This window comes from Carassius carassius, chromosome 2 (assembly GCF_963082965.1).
Source record: "Carassius carassius chromosome 2, fCarCar2.1, whole genome shotgun sequence".
Taxonomy (NCBI): Eukaryota; Metazoa; Chordata; class Actinopteri; order Cypriniformes; family Cyprinidae; genus Carassius; species Carassius carassius.
Genome location: NC_081756.1, coordinates 32233370 through 32261013, shown reverse-complemented (window position 1 = coordinate 32261013; position 27644 = coordinate 32233370). Strand labels below are relative to the sequence as shown.

At 37.2% G+C, this 27644-nt stretch overlaps 2 protein-coding genes across 9 annotated transcripts in view; one reads left to right on the top strand and one right to left on the bottom strand.

Annotated features, from left to right (window-relative positions):
• LOC132108660 (transcription factor 12-like) overlaps nucleotides 1–10060 on the bottom strand; it is a 135131-nt gene extending 125071 nt beyond the window's left edge. For 2 of the 5 annotated variants that reach the window (XM_059515256.1, XM_059515257.1), the window contains exons 1-3: nucleotides 9858–10060; nucleotides 8886–8978; nucleotides 8475–8547 (exon numbers count right to left, since the gene is read on the bottom strand). In XM_059515256.1, coding sequence (XP_059371239.1) covers nucleotides 8475–8547; nucleotides 8886–8957 — 145 coding nt within the window. In that variant the 5' untranslated portion in view covers nucleotides 8958–8978; nucleotides 9858–10060. Of the gene's footprint in view, nucleotides 1–8474; nucleotides 8548–8885; nucleotides 8979–9857 lie in introns of those variants that run through there. The other 3 variants (XM_059515258.1, XM_059515259.1, XM_059515260.1) reach the window with 2 other exon arrangements.
• A 1371-nt stretch (nucleotides 10061–11431) lies between these two features.
• LOC132108555 (zinc finger protein 280C-like) lies at nucleotides 11432–27398 on the top strand. 4 transcript variants are annotated; one of them, XM_059515250.1, is made up of 18 exons: nucleotides 11432–11709; nucleotides 12335–12488; nucleotides 12589–12815; nucleotides 13045–13147; nucleotides 18390–18623; nucleotides 18972–19019; nucleotides 19120–19205; nucleotides 19821–20047; nucleotides 21941–22098; nucleotides 22293–22393; nucleotides 22669–22815; nucleotides 23516–23650; nucleotides 23777–23988; nucleotides 24424–24564; nucleotides 24644–24706; nucleotides 24803–24921; nucleotides 25017–25044; nucleotides 26741–27398. In XM_059515250.1, the coding sequence occupies exons 2-18, from the start codon at nucleotides 12335–12337 to the stop codon at nucleotides 27180–27182; spliced, it is 2625 nt and encodes an 874-aa protein (XP_059371233.1). In that variant the 5' UTR covers nucleotides 11432–11709; the 3' UTR covers nucleotides 27183–27398. The 4 variants fall into 4 exon arrangements, with proteins under 4 accessions (XP_059371233.1, XP_059371230.1, XP_059371232.1 ...); XM_059515247.1 differs by having other exon boundaries at nucleotides 18972–19034; XM_059515249.1 differs by lacking the exon at nucleotides 11432–11709 and adding an exon at nucleotides 11781–12058 and having other exon boundaries at nucleotides 18972–19034.
• The last annotated feature ends 246 nt before the right edge of the window (nucleotides 27399–27644 follow it).

Sequence of the window (27644 nt, the reverse complement as noted above, 5' to 3'; positions counted from 1 at the left end):
ATGCCAATAAAGCAATATGAATTGAATTGAGAGAAAGAGAGAGAGACCGAGAGAGAGAGAGCCGTTTTCAAACACGAGCGCTGTCTTGCTCTCTCTCCCTCGCGGATATTAATCAATTGACATGATGGTGTCAATGTTTAAATCATTTAAAATGAGAATGTAAGTGTGCTCACCCCATTTTTGTTTGTAAGAAAAAATATCGCAATATATATCGCAGAAAAATAAAATATCGCAATGTAATTTTTTCCCAATATCGTGCAGCCCAAGTACACATTGATGGTTTTGGAAGTGACAACTGTATTTTAAAGTCAAGATTGAATCAAAACAATGATCCCAACCCATTACCTCCTCCTCTCTCTCTCTCTCTCTCTCTCTCTCTCTCTCTCTCTCTCTCTCTCTCTCTCTCTCTCTCTCTCTCTCTCTCTCTCTCACTCTCTCTCACTCTCTCTCTACAAAAGCTACCCATCTCTCTCCACTTGTCTTGTTATACCTAATATCGAACTAAAGCCTGTAAGAAATATGTTATAGTTATTACAAAATATTAAAGACATGTCCTTCAGAAGGGTATATAAGAACCTTTCCAAGTGTGAGTGTGACGTACATGGTGTTATTCAGGATGATACTCTGCCAATGCTTCAGTCTGAAGACTAATTGTAAAAGAGAATTAGAGGCTGCTGGGATCCAGTACACCCACAACAAAGGATTTCAAGCACTTAAAAGGAAGAACTGCAAAAATATGCAAACAGCCTTGGCAAATCAAATGGCCTACATGACTTAGTTGGTCTTCCAGGAATTTAAGGTTAGTTAACACAGAACTTACTATATAAACTGGAAAGCTTGTGCGCACTTAAAAATGTTACTAAAAATCTCATTGTTTACTTGTCACAATGCACAAAAGAAACCAACTTCTAGAAAACCTGTGCATTATTTCCCTGTTGTCATTATTTTAACATAACTTCCAATGACACACCTGAGACATCCAGCAGACTGCTCCACAACAGATGTGAAAGTTTACAACATCCCTTCATTGTTTCAAACACAGCTGTCCTCCACAAGAAACTTATTTATCACACAAAGAATAACAATAATCTACATATGCCCTAGTTTAATTTCCATTCTTTGAACTCACATCAAAGTTGTTGTTTTTTCCCTCTTAAATCCAAATCAATCACAAAAAATGCCAACAAATCTGCTGTTGGAGGGAGATTTGCTGAAACGCTGGAAAAGATGCACATGCTTTGCCAAGTAACCTGCCTTAAGAAGGGCCTTGATCACTATGGCAACAGCATGATCTTCCATAAGCAAGCCATGAGGTGACCTGAGACACATGCATGACATGTCCAAAAAACGTCCCAGAACTCTCCCTGCCGCGGCAGCACCAGCCTGCCAGAGGAAGCCACTGCTCTGACGGCATCACATGTGCAACGTGGCCCAATGGTTCACGGAGCAAGCAGCAGGAAAGCTAAAAATAAACAGCCTCCTGCCAGAGAGAAGAGGTCCTTCACTAAAAAACACTGAGGCTTTTTAAAATAATATATTTCCCACAGATTTATTTATATATACATTAAAAAATTTTGTAACCTGTGATACTTTTTTTCTGTATTATTTGATGAATAAAAAGTTAAAAGAAGTTGATAGAAATATTTTCCTACAATATACACTACATTTCAAAAGTTTGGGGACAGTACATTTTTCTTCCTTTTTTTTGAAAGAAGTTAAAACTTTTATCCAGCAAGGACGTGTTGAATTGTTAAGAAGTGATAGTAACAATTTATATTGTTAGAAAAGATTTATATTTTGAATAAATGCTGTTCTTTTTAACTTTTTATTCAAAGTATCCTGAAAAAAGAATTGCAGTTTCCAAAAAAATATTTGGCAGCACAACTGTTGCCAACATTATTAATTCTAATAATAAATCAGCATATTAGAAGGATTTCTTGAGGATCATGTGACACTTTATACTGGAGTAATGGCTGATGAAAATTCAGCTTTGCATCACAGAAATAAATTGTACTTTAAAGAAACCATTATTTTCTATTGTAATAACATTTTACAAGATTACTGTATGAATGTTCATGTATGAATAGTTTATTTGCAAAAACAGATAAATCTTTAAGAACACTAATTTTTAAAATTCATGTTTTTATTATGTTATTGTGTTTTTATTGTGTTTTATTGGATTAGTTAGCTGTTTTTTTATTTGTGTTTTTTAACCTAGTCAAAATAACCCAAATGCAGTCTGATTGAGATTAATTGGAATGCACAATGTAAAAACATGATTTCTGAAAATTGTTAAAAACAAGGTCTGTTTTTGCAAATGAACTCTTCATATATAGATCTATCTATATATCTATATCAGTATATATACACACAGGTGCTTGTCATATAATTAGAAAATCATCAAAAAGTTAATTTATTTCATTAATTCCATTCAAAAAGTGAAACTTGTATATTATATTCATTCATTACACACGGACTGATATATTTCAGATGTTTATTTCTTTTAATTTCGATGATTATCATCGTACACACACATATGACTTAATATATATGTAGTCATATACATATTAGGGATGGGCGTTTTCCGCAAATATCACATTCGAATATTTGAGCTCACAAAAAACGAATATTCGAATATTCGTTTATTTAAATTAAGTTTAATGAGACAGACGTTATTTTTCAGCAACATTTATTGTTTCCGTCATTTTGAACAAGCTTACACACAATAAGCTTGAACATCACACATCGTGTTTTGTAGCTGAAAACCTTTAACAATGCGTGCAAACAAACAAAAGTAGATTAAAAGCAACAACAAAAAAGTGAACAAAGAAAAAACGTAAAGCAGCCTGCAGGAATTTAGGCTATTGTAGAACGTATCCTACACTTAGCTTTGAAACTTTTAAACTGTCAGCAAATCTTTTTTGCTTTTTTTTCTATTGGTTTACATGTTCTTGTTAAGAAACACGGGCATGTAAACATGATCGGGGGAAAGTCGGCTCCTTAGTCTGTTAACAATAAGGCCGGCCGCGGAGAAAACGCGCTCTGACGCACAGACGTTGTCGGGACTCACAAATAACGTTGTGCTAAGTGAATAAGTTTTGTGAAGCGCTTCATGTTTTCGTTTCACCACTGAATGGGATCCTCATCTGGTGGAATACATGGCTCCAGCAAGAACTGTTCCCACTCGTCTCGGCTAGACTCTCCGTAATCATCACTAAAGAACTGGCTCAGCCTTTTCCGACGGATGGGCATTGCATCGTTGATGACGGCGAATGCATCCGCACCACTCACATTAAGGAAAATGTTCTGATAATGTTCAAAAAGTTTTTGAGAGATGCCGCAACAATGTTCTTAAATTCAGTCACTTTCTGTGATTCTCCACGCCATATTTGAAGTACTGTAGAAGACCGCAGTTCTTAGAGGCTGTTCACTTATCACGTTTTTTACGCGCTCAAGTTTGTTATTTCCAATGTAGGTGCGTGATATGCGCACTCATAATGGAAGCGACGCGGTCGAGATGCGCTCGCGGTGCGTCGCGCCCGTTTTTTCCAGGCGTGTCCGCACTGCATCGAGTTAGAAACATCTCAACTTTTCTGAATGCCACAAGCGCACCGCGGGTCATGTGACAAGAACTAAACATTCAGCTTCATCCTTTCCTGTAACAACGTTGAAAGCTCAGTCAAGATGAAGGAACTGCTGATCATAGCTGTATATGGATTGCCATTTTGAAATAAATTTAGTAGCAGAGCTACAAAAAGCGATTTTTTGTGCTGCAAATCCATTTATCCTTTGCTGAAATTTCTGCGTCTTCATGGAGAGAGCGCGTCATTGGCAGACGCCCCAGGAGCGCTTCTGCCCGAGCGCCTTGGAAAGAAGGAGAAAGCGGCGTGCCTAGCATTTTCCATGCAATTTTTAGGCGCGATATGTGAACAGCCCCTTATTCATTAATTATTTTTTGCTTGCATACATCTTCAAATATGCCGTGGAGAATCACAGAAAGTGACCAAGTTAGGTTTTATTGTGAACTTTTTTTTTTTTTTTTGCGAAATTCGAATATCATTTTTACTTATCGAATAATTAGAGCAGAACCAATATTCAAATGTTCGACTATCCGTGCATACCCCTAATACATATATACCTCATACATGTCAGAAAATTTTACAAAATCACGTACAACTCTGCCTGTTAAATCTAGCAAGCTTGGTGTTAAGACTAGACATGTGCCGGTATTCGGAAATGCGATATATCATGGTAATTAATATGCACGATATTGTTATCATGGGCACTTCTAAATACAGTGAATAATTATATATTATTTATATATTACAAATTATTCAGAATTTGGAATGTATTTTAAGAATACTATTCACATCAGCTGGTCAAAATGCACAACACGCTGTATGCTGCTTGAAAGAGACGTTTGTGCGCTCTGATGTAAACAAGCACGCATGAGAAGGGCATGGGGAAACACGTGAGAGACGTCCTGAATGAAAGCACATTCACTCTGACAGCAGATGGCGGTAAACTGCAGGAAATGCAGCGCTTACCCTGAAAACACCATACATAAAGCAGCTATGCTGCTTTCTAAAAAATATTAAAATAGCCATTCAAATTGGTGGATTTGAAATAGTGTTTATCACAGCCAAATACTGGAATATTTAGATTTAATAGGCTATTTATTTATTTTTCATTTTAATCTGGACTACAACATGCCCTAGAGTTTTAATTCTTTATTGTTAATTCATACTTTACATTAGGGCTTCATTAGTTAACATTAGTTAATTCATTAGTTACCGTGATAATACCATGATAATACTGTATACCGTGATAAAAGCATGAGCAATTATTCGCAACAGGAAAAATTGATACCGGCATATCCCTAGTTAAGACTGAATGTTTCTGAAAGCGCAAGCTTGGATTAAAATAAATAATAAAAAAAAGGAGATATGAATATAGAAACATCAGAAACAGAAGCTGTCAGAGAGAGTCTCAGGAGACAATGGCTTCCGGAGTTCAGAAACATAACAGGTTTGTTTCTTTACCCGAAACTACTGAAAGCCTGTTTGGTGGTTATAGATGTGGAGCGTATTTGAAATAATAATCCATTCTGAAACAAATGCAAGCTTAAATGGGAGAGACTCCGTCATTGTTTTAAACAAAACTCTCAAATCCGCTGAGAAGCCTTTGATGATAAGCTGTGCTCAAGTGAGATTTTGTCACCTTTAATATCTTTCTTATACAGCAGGACACTTATTTTCCTAGCCTGAAATTATCTTAATATTTGAGGCTTTTTCTGAGTTCAGAGACTTTTACAGTGAATACCACTGTGAATAATAATCATACAGATTTCTCCCCTCTCATTAATTATTAATCAGTAGATAAAGCCTTTTTCTAATCCACAGACAATAAGGACAGTGATGTCTGAGGTTTCCTCTCAGCTCACTCTCTGAGGATGTCTTCAGGTACGAGTTCAAAAGCTCAGAGTGAAGCCAAACTCCAGACAAAACTCCCAAAAAAAAAAACTCCCCCAAAAAAAAAAAAAAGATTGTGGAAATTTAAAATATAAATAAATAAATCTAGAATGTTCTCGTATTTTAATAATGAATTCAAATTATACCAAGGAATTTAAATTTTTGTATCAGTTACATACACTACCACAGTGGTTTTCAAACCCTGGGTCACGACCCTCGGATCAGGGAAGAAGGAAGCGGTAACCGGCAAACATAACTTTAATAGCAAAATAAACTAAACAACAAAATAAAAGTAAGTGCCAGCCACCTCACAGCAGACTAGCATCTTTGTTTGCGCTCTGGAGAGCATCAAAGGTTTCTATGTACAATGTGTATTTGCAGTGTTGAACATTGTAGCAAATCACAGAAATATCTGTTGATTTCTTGAATGCAGTGGCCAATGAGAGATGACTGTCAGATCCACTGACCACTCAAAAGGTCAGAGTTCTGTTCAGTACTGATTTCTGAAAACTTCCGCTCATTATAATAAACAAAGAGTAGGCTGTAAATAAGAGATTAATTGTACAGTGTAGAGGAATTCATTGATTAGAATGGAACTTTCTAATAGCGCTATGAACTGAAATGAGTGACAGCTTTTCAGTGATGATAAAGGGGGCTATCCTTGTGTTTCAATTTCTTGCCCATGTATTATCCATTCAGAAAAGGCCGGCGGTCATTTGAAATAGAAATCATTTGTAAAAGGTATAAATATCTTTACTGACACTTTTGATGCTTTTAATGCATCCTTACAGAATAAAAGTTAAAAAAATAAAAATAAAAATTACTGATCTCAAACTTTTGAATGGAAGTGTATGCATTTGCATGTGTGACCATTTCATACAATTTATGAAATGACTTGACCTGCAATTAATTGAATTGTTGCCTCACAAGAAGAGGCACTGGCTGAGGTCTAACAGAGGACGAGTTGTGTCTGCAGAAATATCCTCTAATGGCACTGTTCCACTATTGTTTTAAATGCTTCTTGGTGGGTCGGTTTCAACTGCTTTTTTTCTAGAAAAAGCAAAGGACATTTATCTTTGCACAATACCTCATGCCTGTATAACACAGTGGCTACGACATGAGAAAAAACAGTATTGGAGACAACAAAAGAGAATTTTGTTATCAGACAGATGACACATGCCTTGCCGAGCTGTGGATGAAACAGAGGGCATATCACAGCATTCCCAAAAGGCCTGCTCTTTACAAAGGTCTGACAGATTAGCGAGAAACATGACCAAACCCTTAGCACACATTTCCACTATCAAAACCTAATAGACATGCAGATTACCAGTACAATACAATACAAGTTATGCTTAATTACATCATTCGGAGTACCATAATGATTTCCATTTAAAAATAAAATAAAATACAATACAAAATTCAAGTCTCCCATCTTTTGTTTCTATTAATTTTTCATTGTTGCAAACTCATCATGGGTAATAAAAAAGGTAAAAAACCGCACCCCACCCACAAATAAAACCCTACATTACTAAACACTTTTAAAAACTTTTATAAAGTTATTATAAATTATAACGTTTTTATCATTTTTTTTACTCTGCTAAAATTCACTTTAAATGTTCACTTTCATTCATGAAGAAGACATGAATAAAAAAATATGTCTCTTGGTGAAAAACAAAGACTTGAGATGAAAATAACATGACATTTCCATTATATCCAGCAGATAGCAGCAGAGATAACTCATTGGCTCAGCTGCCATTTTCACTCCTTAGTTTTTTTTTTTTTGTTTTTTTTTTCACGTCTTGCTTTTAGATTTATTATAAAATGACTATGAAGTATAGCAAGTGCAGGAAGTCACAAAGACATTTTAAAATAAATAAATAAGCCCTGACACTGACAGCCTAGTGTTAATTATTTATATACTTAACTACAAATTAAGTTAATTATTAAATGGAATGATAATTAAGTAATGCATTCAATATTTTGACATTTTTTTATAAAAAAGGACACAAAGGATAGCTTTAAGTTATCTTTACCTGTAGAAGCTGCTAAAGCCAACACAGACTTGTTGCTGCAGCTGATCTAAACTTATTTCTTAAGAAGAAGATTTTCATGAATCCACCCCCAGATATTTAACCTGATATAGGTCACCTGATAATCAGGAATGCCAAGCTATATTAAATTATCTAGCATAGATGGATACAGCAAAATGGCTTCTCTTATCGGTCCTGATGCTCCGCACACACAAATCTCTGCCAGTGCTTGAAGTAACGCCCCACAGCGTTTCCAAACCGTCTCTGAAACACTGCTGTTTTGAGAAAGTTGTCTCAGGGGCATCAAACAAACAAAAGATGATCATTTACACTTACTATAGATATATTCTGGCTGATGTATTTTATAAAACATTCTGAAAAGGTTTGCAAAAGCATCTTGCAGTCTCTGCAATACTGCTATTCAGTAATCCACTAAAGTGTGTCTCTAGATAGCAGATGAGTGTAACAAGGGCTCTGCTTTGTTGCTTTACATAAAACAAGCATTGAGATGGAATAATTCTCGATTGTTTCCTTTTTCTGTGGCACATTAGACAATGGATGATCTTTACAGCAACGTGTAGTCACCTATGACAGGATTCTTATATAAACTATCAAAGTACACAAACATACAGTATATATATATATATATATATATATATATATATATATACACACACACACACACAATGTGAAGTCAAAGAAAAGCAATGATGTATGCATGTATGTAAAGTTAACAAAAGTAGTGCCTTTCATTTCAGTGTAATTAAAACAGTGGATGTATCTGATTTCTATTAGTGGCATTACTGATCCCTTCTCTACCTGCTCCTTATTAATCAAGACAAACCGAAATCAAAAACACCTTGGGATGAAATTCATTACTATAGTCAACAGCAACAAGACTTCAAGAGGAGGTGACCGGACAGTGTGAGAGGAAGACAATCTTTCATTAAAGGTTTTTTACAGGAAGTCCTACCTGTTGTGCTGAACTGGCTGCTTCCAAGAGTGGTCGGCCTGTTTTTACCACTGTTTACAGGTGGAGAAAACATCTATGGGAAGACATGCAAACATTTTTCTGAAATAGTGTGGTACTAACATTACACAGACAGTGTCTCATCATGTTTAATTAATACAAAAATTCACGTGCAAAAAAGAATAAAACAAGTCCGTGTTTTATATTACATATTCAAAAATATGTATATAAAAAATGTGTATACATGTTTGTGTTTTGATTTTCATGTAATTCGGAGAAAATTTTACAAAAATGCAAAACATAAAAAGTAATGCTTAAACTCCAATAATGCATATCTCACAAGTGAGTGACTGAACCAATGACAACAGCTCGAAGAGAGTCGTGTAGTAGTAAAATAACTGATGAATGTCTTACCGCGCTGAAATCCAGCAGATCACTCAGTTCCTTATCCGTCCCGATAGCGGCAATCCGCTGCTGAGGGTTCATCCTTACGATCCTTTTCTAAATCTACAAAACACATGCATCATTCCCCTCAATCTGAGAGCCTGGTGTGCGCTGAAGCTTCAAGCTACCCAGAACAGCTTATGCAAATGAGAACATCCGCAGCTTGACATTTGCTAAACATCCCCATCTCCAGTCCTTTGCAGAACTAACTTTGCGCTCTTACAAAACAAGGGCAAACGAAGGACCTGGATGCCCTTGATCAAAACCTATGTGTTGTCCATTAAATAATAATAAATAAATAAAAAGCTCCTAAAAGGCAGAGCCAAGACCTCCTCTCCCCAGCCTCGTATTATAGACAGTTTCAGACAAGGTTACGGTATTTCTTTCTGTAAACAATAGCAAAACGCATGACATGAGGTGACACTGTGGAAATATGTGTTATTATAATGTTAGAGAGCAGGCCTAATAGTGTTTTTGTTTAGGGATGACCAAACGTGGTCATGTTGAGAAAGACCCTGTGCTCGACGGTGTCACGCACATGGACCCGCAGCATCATTTTTCACCTGCATGTGTTTGATTCTTCAGTGTATCAAAAGTCTCGAGCTTACAATGAACTCACATGCGCTGTCAAAACATCTGCTGCCACACACATGTGAAGAATGGATGGCTACTTCCAAACAACGCTGCTGCTGCTGTTGTTGTTCGCTAATTGCCAGTTAACCTATTCATTAGTGGTGCGACCATGAAACAATTACGCAAAATTCGACCCCTGGAACTGACATAACCCACGTTTTATCGTGGAGAATGAACAGTGAGATGTCAAACTCTAATGTTAAAGCGAATGCCGACCCCTTTCGCTCCAAAATCGGCTCCCGTCTTTTCTTCTATCCAACTTCTTTCACCCAGTCCGAGACCTCTCACAAACTCTGCGCAATATTTTACCTTTTTTGTTGTCAAAAATCCAACTAGGGCGATCGGGTGTGCCAGTGACGGCGTGGGGTTCCTTGTCTCGCGTCGGACAGATAATTAAATCTGTATCTCTTGCGATTGTATATGGCAAATATCCACTATATAACTTGCGAGTTTCCCTTAGGCAGACATTTTTTGCTTGGCGATAACCGAAGCACAACGGTGACGTCTGAAATCGTGTCCTTCCGCTAGCGCGTAGACTTGACTGTTCTTCAGCGGCGCGGATGAATATCATGTGTGGCGAATCATAAAGCCTGACACACAACCTTGCTAGGGGAGTAAAGGACCACTGGAGCACCTCCTAAAATCAGTTTGGTTTACCTCTCAACTCCTTTCACGTATATGTGGGCTTCGTTGGCCATGTGCATTATTAGTATTGGGTGAAATTGAGCATTTTTAAAGCACTTGATACATGATTTTAACTGCATTATGTGTTCTGCTGGAAAAAGTGCAGCAGCATAAATGTTTAGGAGATCCTCTGAGCTCGTGCACACTTTACCAAAACTATGTGAACATATGGACATTGCTATTCCTCCTTTCAAGACTTACATCACTAGAGATAACCTTTATAACCACACATTTCTTCTTTCCTTCATCCGGAGAATTTTAATTCTTCACTTGCCGGTGAAACACCAAGAAAAGGTTACAAATTTTTATAAATTGTAATATATAAATTGTATATATATATATATATATATATATATATATATATATATATATATATATATATATATATATATATATATATATATACAACAAATAGCTCATTTATTCATAATGAGTGGATCTTTACAATTAATTCTGAGTATGTTGTATTAGCCTAACTACAATGGGTTATATATATATATATATATATATATATATATATATATATATATATATATATATATATATATATATATATATATATAATAACAGAAGAACGGGGAACACATATTACGTCATTATGTCCGTTCAAACATTGACCAATTTTAATCAAGTTCATTGCTATTTATCTTTCAAGAGACTGAAAAGCACATCGGAAAACCAATTGCCTGTACAGAGCAAAAGGCTGCACAGTTTAACATCACACAGCCAAAACAGCATACAGATTTTCAACATAAGCCATCCATAAAAGATTAAAAATAATAATAATAATAATAATAATAATTAAAAAAAAAAAAAACTAAAAAAAAACTCTTAAAACTCCCTTCCCTCCAAACTTCTGAATGAATGCTGGTGATGATGACATTGGTTGTTTATAAATGGCATGCATCGCAACACTCATAGTGCCACCTGTTGGTCAAAATAAACACAAGCGAGACGAAACTGTCAGAGCTGCTGCTTGTCAAGTTGAACTCTAATTCTAAGTTAACTATCATTACTGTGCTTCTGTTTAATCATCATTGAATTACTTCAAACTTTTACTCATACATTTTTGATGTTATTCTGATGTTATTTGTTGTTTTTGTGTTGACATCCATTAGTTAATTTAAAGAAAGTTTGCTGTAGTTTTAGTATAAAAGTAGCTCGAAGCAAGTCTTAAAATCTAAAACTCTAAGGATAATAGTTATTTGGACGGCGTTTGTCTTTGTTTTTACCAAGTTTTATTGTCTAACTCATTAATCTATGAGTTATAATTGGTTTATTTTCTTCTCTGCAGACAGTTGCTTTATGTTCTGTACTTTTAATGTTTTCATAAACTGAGACTTGTCAGGTTTTTGTGAGAGACGTGAGGTTCTTGAGTCCCTCTTATTTCCCATGATCCTCCGCGCTTCACGCCGCCGCTGTGATCGTGTGTGACTCAACACTGATGTTGTTTGTAATTAATCCGAGATTTTAAAAGGTAAGGCCGAGTTTCGCTTTTTTTCCATCTGAAATGTTTGCCTTAACTTCACATAACAAAGGCAGTGAGATTTCCTGTGTGATTTGTCGTTTCTCTCTGCAGGCGCTTGCTATTTTTCTTGCTTTTTAGCACGTTAGCTTCCAGACATAGCTGACCAAACGTACCTGCTAACGGTTTTCTGAATAATGTGCTAGATCTATGTCGATGTATGAATGTCTCTGACTTCTTAGCGTTTGTCCAATTCTTTCTTGACTGCATTTTGAAGTACCAGCTGGGAGTAAATGTTGTGAATCTGAATTAGCATATTAGCCGATGTGTGTCCGCAGTAACAGTCTCGTGGCTGCAAGAGGTGGATCACAGGGTTTGCATTACTATAGTTGTGTTTTTAAACTTAGAATTAGCATAGTCTACATGTATGTCTTTTCCTGTGGAAAGCAAAGATAATTTGGTTCTTCTAACACATAGCTTTGTTTAGTGATGTATATGGCACCTTAGTTTTGCTGGAGTCTCAAGCATTACTAGTTTTTATAGAGATATATTGAGAAGTTATGATGTAATCTGTGGGTTATTGGTATAATTTCATTAACCAGATAGCACTGCACTGATATGTTTTCTTTCCTCTTAGATGTCTGAGCTGTTTATGGAGTGTGAAGAGGAGGAGTTGGAGCCGTGGCAGAAGGCAATACCAGAAATCAATCTGATCGATGATGATGATGATGATGAACCAATATTTGTCGGTGAAATTTGTAGCTCCAAGCCTGCAGCCAACAAAAGACAAGGTTTGACTCTTTGACTCTCTGTTTGGCACACTGTCACTTCTGTTCTGGTCTTGTACTTCAGAATGTAGCTCATTGTGTTTTTTGTTCTTGTGATCTTCAGGTGCTGTTAACCAACAGAACCAGAGGAATGTCTCGGTTCAAAAACCCTCTACGTTGGCATCATCACAAAATACTCCGCAAGTGCTATCAAACCCCGCTAGGGTAGCTACAGGTCCTACAATCATGGTCAGAGGCTCTGCCCCGTCAGGAGGAAATCCTATCCTCATCCCTCTCAACACAACTCTAGGACCTCAGACAGCCCCTCAACCCATCATTATTAACAATCAGGTAACTTCAATTCTTTTTCAACTTACCCAGGTAAGATCTGTGATATCAATCTGTGAACAAATGCTAAGTAGAATGATAGCGTTGCTTTCCGACCCATAGTAGCCACAGACTTCTTCCCACTAGGGTTTAATTTTACATTAGTCATAAACCTGCATGAATTTAGATTCATTAATTTGTGTGTTTGTAGGCTGAATTTGGTCCTTTTTTTTTTTCTTTATTATTTCACCAGGGTTACGTTGTGGCATCACCACAGACTCTCAACAGCAACACCTCGTTCATCAGCTCTCTGGGCTCACAGTATCCACCAGGAACCACTGTCACGATTGTGCCAGGTATTAATGTGTCTGAGTAGTTTGTTTATTTTTGGTGAAAGCGAAAGTATGGTGACTCAGAATACGTGGTCTGCATTTAACCCATCCGAAGTGCACACACACAGCAGTGAACACACACATACCGTGAACACACAGCCATTTATGCTGCGGTGCCCAGGGAGAAGTTGGGGGGCTCATTTGGGGGTTCGGTGCCTTGTTTAAGGGCACCTCAGTTGATGTATTGCAGGCCCGAGATTCGAACATTAGGGTTAGGAGTCAAACTCTCTAACCACTAGGCCGCTGAGTTTGGGGTTAGTAAACTTGTAAAATGGTTTTTGAAAGATTCAGATTCCAAGAATTTTTTTATTTCGTTTTTTTTTTTTTTTTTTTTTTTTCCTTTTCACAAATGTAACTTATTTTTGAGATGGAAAAACAAATTTCATTACTCCAGCCTTCAGTGTCACATGATCCTTCTGAAATCATTCTAACATGATGATTTGGTGCTCAAATAACATTTCTTATTATTATCATTCTGCTTAATATTATGGGGAAACTTTTTATTTTATTTTTTTTATAAAAAGTACAAAAGAATAGACACTTTTTTTTTTCTTTGTAAAATGATAAATTTTTATGGTCACTTATGATCTATTTATTGCATCCTTGTTCAATAAAAGCAGAGGTTCTCATCTCTGGCCCTCAAGATCCACTTTCCTGGTGTTTAGCTCCAACCTTGATCAACCTCACCTGCCTGTAACTTTGTAGTGATCCTGAAGACCTTGATTCGTTTATTCAGGGGTGTTTAATTGGGGTTGGGCAATAAAACGATAAAGATAATTATTGTGATATCATTTTCCTCGATAAAGCGATAACAAGAGTTCGATAAATATTCATAATGTTTATGCGCCAAAAGTGGAATGAAACAGATTTGCTTATTTGAACCACACAACACAGACCATTTATCTGCTCGTTTCAAAGGACAAACTGCAGCGCAGCACGAGCTCACTAGAGCAGATGCATTTACTCGCTGATCACACTGTGAGATCCAGTGTGAAGAGCTTAAAATCAGTGAAGAACATGAATGACTCTGTGATTTAAACTAGTTAAAGCCAAATAAAACAGAACTGAGGAACATGGTGCTTAACGATACAGTCAGGAAATTTGAAGTCTAAAAATCGGCATCGTTTACCATAGATTTACTGTAGTAACACTGACGCCACCATAATATTTTGGCAGAAATATGAGATTTTCATGTAAAATTTTCTTATATTATTATGTATTTAACATATTAGTGTTTGTTCAATACTGTTTTTCATACATATACCTATAAACAATAGGTCCATAGTAACATTTTTACCATGGTATTGAGATGCCATGTGTGTGGATCTAACCGTGGTTATCATAGGGTGACCATACATCCTCTTTTTTTCCCGGACATGTCCTCTTTTTGGACCTAAAAAGATTTGTCGGTGTGAAAGGGGTGGGCGATATATCGTTTAATCGATAATATCCAAATTGTTGTCTGGACGATATGCAAAATTGGGATATCGAATATTTCATAATTTGTACAATCCGACCTCCCAAACATGAAAAGAGCTGAAGGAAGTTAAAGAGAAAACAAATAACGCACACTATAACCTACTAAACAATTATATGTAGCAATTTTAGTAATGTAGGGGTTTGTCTATTTTTTTTTTTTTTTTGTACAAAATCACGATCGTTCCTCAATGAGTAAGCTGCTACTAATTTGCAATACAACTACGGAGTTCTTACCGGTGTGTTATGACGTTTCTTAGTTGAAGCAACAATCCAAAAACGTAAAGAGTAAAGCCGATGTACGATTAATAAAATAGCTGCTAGAAAAGCAGCAAATATGCGTTGTTTGCGGAAAACTGAAGTCTGAAGTTAAAACGTTTTTCTTAAATGTCTGTGCGTCCTCAAGTGGCGAGCTTGGTGATTGCATCTTTAGAAAATTGATAAGTCCAAAAGATGGAATACATTTTTCCCAAGAGATCCACCGAAATGGCCTCCGAACACGAAGAGGGCTTCTTTTAACTTCTAGAAAAAAAAAATATTTTTTGAGTTTAAACTAAAACATTTTTATTAATACGGTGAAATGCCCATAATGCCTCAGTGCCCCTGACGTCTCACGTCATTACAGTGTGCCGTGCGTATGTTACTCATCACCAGTCACTTATCTAGCTTCGAGTGCAACAACTCAAAAATGAGCGAAGAAAGCGAAAATACACAGTCATCCTCAAAACCAGTGCCAGAAGAGCTAACAGCGAGACGTGGGTCAGCTTCTTTAGCCTGGAGATGGTTTGGTTTTGACAAAAAAGACGAGCAACAAAAGTCGCCCATCTGTAGAATTTGTCGAATGCAGATCGCCGTAAAGCCACAACCAACCTCTTCCATCATCTCCGTATAACGCACAAAACACAGTTTGAAGAGTATGAAAGGCTTCATGCTGAACAAAACAGCACTGCTGCTACAAACACGGTACAAAAAAAGAACAGACACAACAGACCTTGGCAGAAACATTCACAAAGAAAACACCATATGACAAAAAAAGCGAAAAGTGGAAAACGATTACAAACTCTGTAACAAGTTTAATTGCAAGGTCTATATTGCCAATTCAATCAGTCGAGAAGGATGGGTTTCAAGAAATGTTACAGACTTTAGATTCCAGATATAATCTGCCTTCAAGAAGATATTTCAGTGAAACGGCTCTACCAAAACTGTTCAAGTCTTGTCGACAAACGCTGTCCCATAAATTGCAGAAGGTCACTGATGTGTGGTCCAGCAGAACCTCGGAGCCGTACTGCAGAGCAGTGTCTGTGTTATTTTGTTCCTTTTGTCTTTTTTTATCCTCATCTTTTATATTAATATAATGTGCAAAAATGTAATATGTTGTGTTCTAATGTTGACATTTTCCAAAGCACAACTTTTTTTTTAAATAGGTAGTCACATTGTTGTTAGTCTATTACTAATAGAGTACTGTTTGCAAAGCACAAAGTTAATTTATTATGTACATATATTGTACTGAAAAAGCACTGTTCTTGTATTAAAATAAATATTTAGTACAGTAACTTGGTTCATGTTTAAATGAATAATGTCTCATATCTTTATGTACTAGTAATTCCATACAATAATAGTAAGTAAGCTTTATTTCTATAGCACTTTTCACAGACAAAAGAGTCACAAAGTGCTTCACAAAATTAATTAAAATATACACTTAACAGATAAACTCATGCACATAACATACAAGTATACACAAAAACATACAAAACCATATTGCTAATTAAATGCTTGTCTAAAAAGATGCGTCTTAAGGCATTTTTTTAAACGATTCCACTGAATCCATAGCTCTCAAGGCTAATGGAAGGGAGTTCCAGAGCCTTGAAGCCACCACACAAAAGGCTCGGTCACCTCTTGTTTTAAAACGTGTTCTAGGAACAGTTAAAAGGTCCTGACCAGAAGACCTCAAAGAGCGACCTAAAGTGTATACATGCAGTATATCCTTGATATAAGAGGGAGCTTGATCATGCAAGGCTCTGTAAGTAATGGTTACAATTTTAAACTGTACTCTAAAACTGATTGGAAGCCAATGTAGAGCCTTAAGTATAGGTGTAATATGTGTTCTTCTGTTGGTCTTATTCAAAAGTCTTGCAGCTGCATTCTGTACCACTTGCAACTTGTCCATAGAGGGTTTGTTTAAACAAGAGTACAGTACATTGCAAAAGTCAGGACGAGAAGAAATAAACGCGTGAATAAGCATCTCCATCTCTTTTTTAGAAACCACAGATCTAATTTTAGCGATGTTCCTGAAAAAACAGGAACGAACCACAGATTTTACATGACTGCTAAAACGCGTAGATTTATCAAAAATGACACCCAAATTTGGCACAACATTACAGTCCGAAGATGATAGAGCCCCAATTGCCTGCCTAATCCTAGGAATAATGTTATCCGGTGCAAAAATCAGCACCTCAGTAAAATGCAGCACGTCAAAAGACCAACTGGACCTTCTTTGCCAATTTGCACACATTTCTTTAAAGGATTGCAAAATTATCGTCTGAATATCGATATCGAGATATTGAAAAAAAATATCAAGATATACATTTTTGTCAATATCGCCCACCCCTACGGTGTGATGTTAATCCAAGAACAAAAATAAAATAAAATCACTCACTGCTCTTGACAGGATACGTTTTTGTTTTAACAAGAACTAGCCTAATCTATATTTAATTTATACATTGAAGACTATGAAATGCTATTTTACATTTGATTATTTGGTGTCTGTACCTGAATGCCTACAAACTTGAAAAAACTAAACCTTGTTTAATTTCTATTTTTTAATCTATCACCCTGATTCTGCTTATGATAAACTGTGCTAGATATAAAGTTTTGTGAATAAGGACGCTGGTAGAGAGCTTTTTAGCTGTGTTTATGATCAAAATGCTTAACGGTGACCTATTTTGAGTTTTGATATTTGGGATTGCGTTACTTTGGGCATTTTCAGCATTACTTTAACCACCAACCAACCACACCTCAGCCCCCAGCACCCACTGTCCTCGTTTTAGAAAACTAAAATATGGTCACTCTAGGTTATCATGATCTAAATGTATGCTACTATGGAAGACCATTGGTTTATTGGAATAAAGTAGTCAAAGTTACATGTCACCGTATAAAAATTAGGGTTTTACCATTTTTACAAATGTTACTTTTTTACATAATGAACTTAAATTATCTGCATCCTAACTCAAGCTACAAGCTACTGTCAAATGTGCATTTCTAAGACACAAAAAAAGTAATATTATTATTGTAGGCTGCACTGCAAACTGTGCTGAAGATACGCGTCTTCAAAGTCAGGCAACACAAACCTCTTTCATGATTTGAAATAATATCCCTCGTTAGAACATACAGAAAGAAAGAAAGAAATTCTTCTGTTAAGATATATATTTTAAGGACAAATGACTAGAAAAAAATAAAAAATCTGCCTTTAAGCTTGAAAGAAATAAAGATTACAAATTAATTTTGATATATTGATAGCGACTGACATGAAAAAGTTTATGGTGATCTTTTTTTTTTACCCATGTCTCCCAGACCTAGGTTGGAGCTAAACTCTGCAGGAAAGTGGACCTCGAGGGCCAGAGTTGAGAACCCCTGAATAAAATTAATTACTTAAAAATATATGAAATGTAGTGTATGAAAATGAGTTGAATTGGTATATGATTGCTTCATTAATTTATGTTTGTTTCTCAAGCAACAGGTCAGCAGATGGTGCCGCAAGTCATTGCTGCTTCAAAGCAGGGGGTCATCCATAGGCCTCAAGTGCAGCATATCCAGGACAATGTGGTGACCTTGTCCAATGTGCAAGCCCCGGCTAACCTTTCTCCTCTGTCCCAAACTACTTCAGGATCTCGAAGCACAACAGGCATTGTCCCAGCAACACTACCAAAAAGAAAAACTGTATCCCTGCAAGCTATGAACAGCAGAGGTAAGCCTGTGTCTGTGCCGATTGATACGCTTTATCAGTGTATCCACTACTTGACCAGTAGACCTTTTTTTCTAGGTTAGTGTGTTATGTAAGTGAAAGGGTTATAACCAAGGTTATGCTTGCCATTCGCCCACCATAATTTTTGGATGATTGAGCATCTGCAATTAACCATGACAACAAAATGGGATTTATTTACTGTCCGTAAACAAAGCTACAATAATAAAAAAAAAAATGGCAAAAAGGTACAGTAACACTTGCCACTCTGGCTTTTCTGAAATGTGTGAAGGTTGTTTGACAAAACAAAAGAAAAAAAAGACTTTATTGGATGTTTCTTTTTATGACCCACAGATAATGGCAAAATGATAAATGACACAAACAACAGTGGGTCCAAAGGAGGTAAGCTTGACATGGGTAGGTTTTTGTCCAATATGTATTGCAGAATTTTCAGAAGCAACAATCTGTGTTCATCTTTTTATCTTTTTTCCTCCTTTGACAGCTGGGGAAAATGATTTCCCCTTCACAAAGAAGTGTCCCAGGTGTCAGAATGCGTTTGCCTTTCAGCCTTTAAAAAATCATATGAAGGTTGGTATGTTTTACTTTTGTTTTTTGTTTCCTGTGTCAGCAACAGCTTTATCGCGTTCAGACATGCAGTGTTACATCTCAGTGTTAACATAGCTGTTTATGACGTCTGTAGTGTGTCATCATCTTCACTGTCCCGCAGCCTGTTTTAAGTTCTGAGCTGTTTGGGAAGCCAAACACTCCCAACTGAACCAAGTAAACTGCATCCAAGAAATGACAAATTTTTAATCAATTACTCAGCCTCATGTCTTTCTAAACTCATGATACTTGTACACATCTTTGGACATTAACTGAAGATCCTTTAAAAATATTCTATCACTAATTTTCCCTCCATCGAATGAAGGCAACCATAATTTCATAAAGACATCATAAAAGTAATCCATATGAATTGAGCAGTTTAATCTGGGTCTTCTAAAGAGTGGTTGCTGAATGATCACTTTAGATTTAATTTAGGCATTTATTCACATGCAAGTTTGAGCACATGATTGACTGATTAACTAGAAAAGTAAAAAATGGCACTTTATTTCAAAACAGTTGCCGCCTCCTCATGTAGAGAGACAGATGTACTTAAAAGCAATATTGAGATGTAATGTTGCTTTTTCTTCTCTTGTTCTTCAGCTGTGCTGTCCTGAATTGTTGGACTCTGTGTTCCCTTCAACATCGAAGCCTGACAATCAAGCCAGTGCGCTGAAAGTCTACGAGTCTGACAAAGGCAAACTCATCATGCTGGTTTCAGACTTCTACTATGGGAAATGTGAAGGGGATCCATCTCTGATTTCCAAATTCAAGTCCAACACCACGTTTAAGTGCAACAGCTGTTTAAAAATGCTCAAGAACAATATCAGGTATTTGTTGGAGTGTTTATTTTTGGAGTTTTCTTAGTTTGATTTAAGTCATTTAAGTCTGCTGCTTTGTATAATTGTTTTGGTCTGTGCGGGAGCAACATCTCACATGCGAGAGCCATTAGCTACAAGAGCCCTGAGATAGAGAGAGCAATAGTTAGAGAAAGAGAGACCCCATCACTGGATTCCCTCTCAGATGGATGACATTATCAGACCCCCGCTCCCTCTAGGGGCCCAGATGAATAATGGAGGGTAGTTTGGCTGCTGTAAGAACTGTTCCTGTGATTAAATAACTTTACTCAGCCACGGCGTTAGAAAAGCCTCAGTAAGCTCCTTTTAATGGGGAGGCGCGTTTGCAGAGCACCCCAAGTTCTGGCGGCAAGGGTCACGGCCCTTCAGCCGCATAAAAATCCCTATTAGGGGAGCTGAGGTTGCAGAATATGCTGACTGAAAAATTGGCCGCTCAACGTCAGGGCACCAATGGCAAGTGATGCAGAGAGAACAGAGGCAGTCTGAGCATCACATCATTAAACAAAGAAGAAGCGCAGTATAATTGCTGGTATTATAATGGCTATTATGCACAGTTAGAACATGAACTTTAAGTAGAATATTTGCTAATTTATCTCCTGAAAACCCTTGGGAGCTCAATTGCTTTTTGAGTATACACGCACATGCCTTGCACTGTTCAAAGGTGACACTTAATGGTGTATGTTTGTAATTTGGCTAATTATATTTAACTGTGCATGAGTTTTATTTAGTTTTCCTAAAGGATGCTGAACATTAGCTACTTTAACTTTGGCATTTTCTCTTCCCTTCTGGGGTGTTTGATGAATTAGGGTTTATGTTGAGTTTATAGTTCATGTACTGCTCATTTGTATCTTAAATCCAGCGTAATCTATAGACAAAGCTGGAACCTGTTTCAAAAATAGGATGTGATCTTTGGTTGCAGCATCTGAAACGGCATGATTCTCAGAGGATGTTATGCGTCTATTTTTAGGTGCCTTTTGAAAAGCAAAAGGAAACTCCGCTCCTGAGAGAGCAGACACATTGTAGTGGTTTACCTGTTGGAATGGTGTACGTCTGTTTGACATTCACTTCCTCACACATCAAAGGCTTTCTTGTTAAGTTGTCACACTTTTGTCAACAGTGGTCCCGCTTGTGTCAGACTGAGTTCTCCCAAGATTGCAGCTGTTTGTGGAGCAGGGAATTTACCTTAAAGGGTGTCATTAATGTCACATGTTGCAGGTGTCCTCAAAGCCTTCTCACTCTTACCACAAGCTGAAATGGAACGACTTGATTTTTGTTGTTGAGTTTCACACCTACTGACTGTTTTTGCAGAAATCTCTACACGCGCGTGCACACACACAGATTAAGAATAGATAAGTGACAGACTTGATGAATCTGACATTTCTCACCTATTACCTGTCACGTGAAACTTGCCAAAATGGATGCATGAGCACGGCACAAATATAAACAATGGGTTTATGTTCTTAGTTTTTCATTTCATTGAGTCACTTTACTCTGTGAATGTATGTGTGCTTGTAGCTTCAGTAAGAAGATTATTTTCTTATTTTATTAGTCATTTATGCGAGACCCCTTACAGGATCACCATCCAGAACAGACTGCATTTGTGATATGTGGCTTTGCATTTGCGGAGTAAAAATGTTGGGGTCATTGCCAGTGCCACAGGAGCGTGCCCCACTGTGAGGGATAACTCTGAATGTGTCAGAAGTTGCCTGTCAATAATTTAGCAGCAAGTTGGTCACAGGGGCTGTTAACGGCCCTCCGATCCTTCAAGGACTATGTAAATGAAGACTACAGCTGAAAATCAGCTAGTTGTAGTAATGCCATCCTTTTATCCTCCTCACCCCTCTGTTCTTTTCCCTTCTCACTCAGGTTCATGAACCACATGAAACACCACCTGGAGTTGGAGAAGCAGAACAGTGAGAGCTGGGAGAGTCACACTACGTGTCAACATTGTTATCGGCAGTATTCAACTCCCTTTCAACTGCAGTGTCACATAGAGAGTGCTCACAGCCCCTTCGAGTCCACCAGTAAGTCACAACATTTCAGCCACAGGGTCCTTTCTTTTTTTAAGTAGGTGGTTCTTGGCCAGAATAAAGGCATATTTGAGGTCATGTAAAAATAGTCAGCGATGCCGTAATTTGAATGAGAATATTTCACCTGAGTGGAATAAGTTAATGGTTTAGATGTATAATAAGTGTATTGTTATCTTCTCTTTCCCCAGGCAATTGTAAAATATGCGAATTGGCTTTTGAGACGGAGCAAGTGCTTCTGGAGCACATGAGGGACAATCACAAACCTGGAGAGATGCCCTATGCCTGTCAGGTAAAACCTCATCGTTGCTCTATGTCAGGGGTAGGCAAGTTCGGTCCTAAAGAGCCGCAGTCCTGCACAGTTCAGCTCCAACCTTGAAAAAAAACCTCACCTGCCTGTACCGTAGTAATCCTGAGTGAATTGGAAGCTTGTTCAGGTGTGTTTGATTAAGGTTGAAGCTGAACTCTGCAGGTCTGCGGCTCTCTAGGACCGAACTTGCCTACCCCTGCTCTATGTGATTTGTGTTTCAGATACTTGATTCTCATTTTGTTTTCGCTCTCTTGAAGGTTTGCAACTACAGGTCCTCCTTCTTCACTGATGTGGATAACCATTTCCGCACAGTTCATGAAAACACTAAAGACCTGCTTTGTCCCTTTTGCCTGAAAGTGCTTCGCAGTGGCCATATGTACATGCAACACTACATGCGACATCAAGTGAGTGTATTACCTCATTTGTCTTCTTGATATGCTCTTGGATAAGACATCATCTGTCTCTTTGTCTGTGTATTTTGAGACCTCACTGATCTGAAGTCAGCACAATATGTAACTCATTTGTGTGTTGCCCCATTGGCTCTCACTCTAAGGTTAGATTGATTTAGTTGTCTGCCGAACACCTTGGTGTAATATATAACAGGCTGACAATGGTGGCGTACTCTATTCCTTCCCTGGTTACTCCTTATGGGCTTCTCCGTGGCAACAGCAAACCAGATTAACCATGAGTCATATCAGCCAAGAGCAACATTTGTAACTATAACAATAGTGCACGCGATGGTGGAATGATGCAGATTAGATTAAGTTCAATTTGAGTTTGACATGTAATATATTCTTTTTTTTCTTCTAATATCTAACCATTGACTATAGTCATTGTGTGACTATAGTTCACATCCATTGTGTGAAATGTCTTATTCAAGACCATACAAAAAAAAACACAAAAAAAAAAAAACATGCAATTATCATGATTCCTTTTGTTAAAATTATGAGCATTTTGCGTATTCTGCAAGGGGTATGTAAACTTATGTCCATACGTATATAAAACATTTAGCAAAAATGTTAATAAACATCTAAATTAAATGCAAAATTTAATTGTTGAATATAACTTGTTATGGGATGGGTTTCTTTTATCTTTATTTTCTAGAAAAAAGGGATTCAAAGGTGTGGAAAGTGCAGATTAAATTTCCTCACCTATAAGGAAAAAGTGGAACACAAAACTCACTTCCACCGAACCTATAGGAAGCCTAGAAACCTTGACGGATTGCCTCCAGGAACCAAGGTCTGCTTGAAACCAAATCGTTATAATAATCATGAAATCTAGACTATATAATCTAAACTGTATTAGCTATATAATCACAAATTATCTGAGATTATACTTTTCATTAGCATTATTTAATCTTTTCAGGTGACGATTCGGGCCTCAGTTTCTGGTGCGCCAATGTCTTCCGAAGCTTCAAGCAAGTCCTACATCATACCCACAAGTCCTGAAATGACCAAACAGCCTGTTAAAACACCAGCAAACACAACCAAACCAAACATAAATGGAGGAAAGACGAAGACCACAAACCAGTTCAGCTGGAGCCCAAGCATCCAAAATAATGAACTGAAAAGTCTAAAGTGAGGATTCTTAAGCCAAAAGTGTATTTCAGTTTTGAAGCAAACACTTAGCTCATGTGTACAGCCGAAAACATAGCATTTTGCATATCTCCTAATCAGCACAGGTATTTGTAGTTGTTGATGCTGTGGCCAGTAGTTTGTTGTTGTTCAGTGTCTTCTGTTTCTTTTACGAATGTGAGGCATTGGGCTGGTGCAACTGATTAATGCAAAAAATTAAAGGTGCATTAAAGCATGTGTGATTAGAAGAATCTGGCTTTGTCTGTACAGTACACACACACACACACACTACGCTAATGATTACATTTACAGCATGCACGCTGTACACATACCCTAGTGTAGTGTGCTTGTAACAACCAAATTATATAGGATTCAGCTGGTGCATTGTGTTGTATTGAAAGTTAAGTCACAGTCTTAACAAGTATTTATTCTTCACAGACTTCCGAGGAGAGGAAATAGATGTGTTGAGTGTCTCTCAGAGGTTAAGGACCCTTATGTTCACTATCCTTTATCGCTGAGGTGCAATATATGCAAGTTCAGATCAAGTTGCCAGAAAGCCTTCCGACAGCATATGGTCAGGTAAAAGGAAAACATGGATGAATGAATGGTTCCAAATGAATGTAATCCGATCTCTACATAGTATTCTTTTCATCTGCAGGTTTCACAGCGGTTCTTCAAAAGAACGCTTTGGGAAAGTGAGGAAGCCTCCACGCGGATTGCGGTAAGTTTGGCTCTGGTAGGTGACTGTTTATTGTAATAGAGGGGTTTATTTGTGTTAGTAATGCAGAAATTTTTATTATTTTACATTTTGTTCAAGGAGTCTAACACTGGTGTGTCTCAAGTGTGACTTTCTGGCTGATGCCTCTGGAGCTGACCAGATGACTGAACATTTGCTCAACAGGCCGAACCACTCCTGCCAGGCCATCCTGGAGCCAGGTATGATGCTCGAATCTCAACTCACTGCAAAAATATTTATTTTCTCTTCGTGATTTCACATTTTCTTACTTGCATACCATTTTTTTTCTTTAAAGTGACCAATGGAGGATCAGAAATGAACAGGTATGAAAGTTGTTTCTATCATTGGTAGCTATTTAGTGGTTTCAGTTGGTTTTCAACTGTTTATTGCATGCAATTCTGTTGAATAAAAGTTTAGGGTTTTCTCGCTATTTAAAAATCCCATCGTCGATTATCATTAAAGCTGCAGTCGGTAACTTTTGACGCTCTAGCCGTTAATAAACAGAACTGCTTGCGTCTTGCGGAAGAACATTGTAGTCGGAGCTACTTCTCTCTGTTTATGTCTATGAAGAATCACAAAGGTACCAGGTTACTCCGCCGCGGTACCCCCGAAGCAATGTAAAATAGTCCGAATATAAACACTTATTATAGATGTACCCTAGTGATTCAGGACAGGCTAAAAACACGGTTTGGAAAATGGATTCATGGTGTACTCGCTTATTATATACATTTGGTAAATCTTGAACACAAAGAAAGTTACGGACCGTCACATTTCTGCAAATGGCAATAGGACCATTGGGAGGAGCCAGAGGAGCTTGATTTTTTCACAGATTATCTGTCTCATATTATACTGTCAGGACATAATGACAGGTTTCACAAATACATTTTTACAAAAGTTACCTACTTCAGCTTTAAAGCTGTTTTAAAAAGTTACTCTCTGTGTTCTGGTGTGCTCTCATTGTTAAGCACATGATGCATTGGTGTACAATGACACCATATGCTTATTTGTATTTTTGTTAAATGTAGAGTTCAGAGCTGTGATCAGAGGAGAGTAAAAATAGACTGGGAAGTGTAGCTTGCCTCATTGAGACAAATTACCTTTTCTGATGAAACGGGTGTGAATGCAGACCCGCTGACCTATGAAATGTTTGGAAATATCATTTATTATAAAAAAATTATCGCTATTTTTTTTTTATTAATATAATTGGGATTCCTATTAAGTGTTTTTCAAAAGACTTTGCTTGAATTAAAACAAGTATTTGCATTAAAGCTGAAGAATTATTATGGACCACAAAGAAAAGCTCATGAGTGGCTGTGAAAGGCAAGTGGGAGAATATTTGTATTACCGTTTGTTCTGTCGCTTTATTGCAAATAACATAAAGAATCAACTCTCTGCATACTTTGACATCTTTTATTAGGTTTCAGAGTCTTTTTAAAAAATTTTATTCGTTTTCTGGGATTTATGTCAGTCGGTTGAGTACCGGGGTGAATTTAATGAAAGTTTAAGAATCAAAAATTAAATTACTTTGCTTTCCTCCATTTCTCATTAATACAAAAAAACAAAACAAAAAAAACTCCCTCTCGTTCCTGTAATGAAAAGAAATGAAGTGTGTATGACGATGGTGGTATAGTAGTGTTGTAATGTCTTTATTACATTATTATGATTTATTTAAATAAGCTCAAATTAAAGTGCACTGAGACTCAACATCAAGAAGAACAGAAATTACATTAAACCTCCAAACACATTGCAGTAATCAAAACATCTGTAATTGTCATGAAGCCATAAAATATTGCAAAAGATCACAAATCATTGTATAAATACAAATCAATTTTTGACTTTTGAGGTGAAATAGGACCTTTTTTGTCATTTTTGTGACCCTCTTTATTGTAACAAAAAAATCTGATAGCAACCTTATGTATCAGTCTGGTGATATTACAGCTTATAATCTTAATGGAGCATTGTGTGTAACTCTGTTCATGTTTCTTTGCTTTTCTCTTGTTGTTGCACCTCATAATTAAGGTCACCTGAGACCCATGATGACTCCAAACAACTCATTCCCATTATACTAAATCCTGAGGCTAGAGATGAGACCGAACCCATTCAGATAGGTGATGTAGAAGCTATACCAAACAAGAACAACATAACAGAGGATGGGTCTGAGGTTCTCGGAGCTGAAAAGTGTGACCCAGACGAGGTAAAGGATGACACAGTGGAGGCTGCAACCAATGATGTGTCAGTAGAGGAATCACACAAGAGCCTTCCCTCTCACTCACCCTCTGAGGCTCCCGTCAGCCCGCTTTCTGCCCTCACAGATGAATGTGGCGTAACGCCCACTGATTTTCTTTGTAAAACGGATGAAACCGAGGGGATGAGAACAGAATCTCAACTGGAACCTCTCACTCCATCCGAGGTGCTTGAGGACGAAGCCACTGAGGACTCACAAGTGGAGATGAATGGTTAACTGCAACCCAGTACAATCAGAACCGAGGCATCACTAGACATAAGAAGCAGCAGTTCCCCACAGACTCACCCCCTACCCTATTTTTTTTTAATAAAACATGCATTAATAGGAACTCTTTTTCCAAATACATGATTAAATGAAAGCATACTGTGCTGAAACATGACTTTAAATTCTCTTATACTATACAAGTACTTTATTTCTGTACTTATGTAAGGTTTGTAAAAAAAACAAAAACAAAAAAAAACAACATCTAGATTGAAATTGGGTTGAAAAGATAGCAATGTAAATGTTCTTCTATATATAAACATATATGATTGTTATGAAGTCCTTCTGTCCACATTTATGGTGTCTGTTCTGTTCAGACTCTACAGATGATCACAAAACAGATGTAATGGTACCCAACATGGAGCTGATTCCCACATCTGACTTTTCACGAGGTGGTTCTCATAGAGTAGAGAACAA

Bases quoted from the DNA above. Each gene is read 5' to 3' on its own strand.
- LOC132108555 (XM_059515247.1), top strand. From the start codon at position 12,335: ATGTCTGAGCTGTTTATGGAGTGTGAAGAGGAGGAGTTGGAGCCGTGG. The intron at 20,048-21,940 runs GTATTTGTTGGA...CTTCTCACTCAG, and splicing joins ATGCTCAAGAACAATATCAG to GTTCATGAACCACATGAAAC. The intron at 25,045-26,740 runs GTATGAAAGTTG...CTCATAATTAAG, and splicing joins GGAGGATCAGAAATGAACAG to GTCACCTGAGACCCATGATG.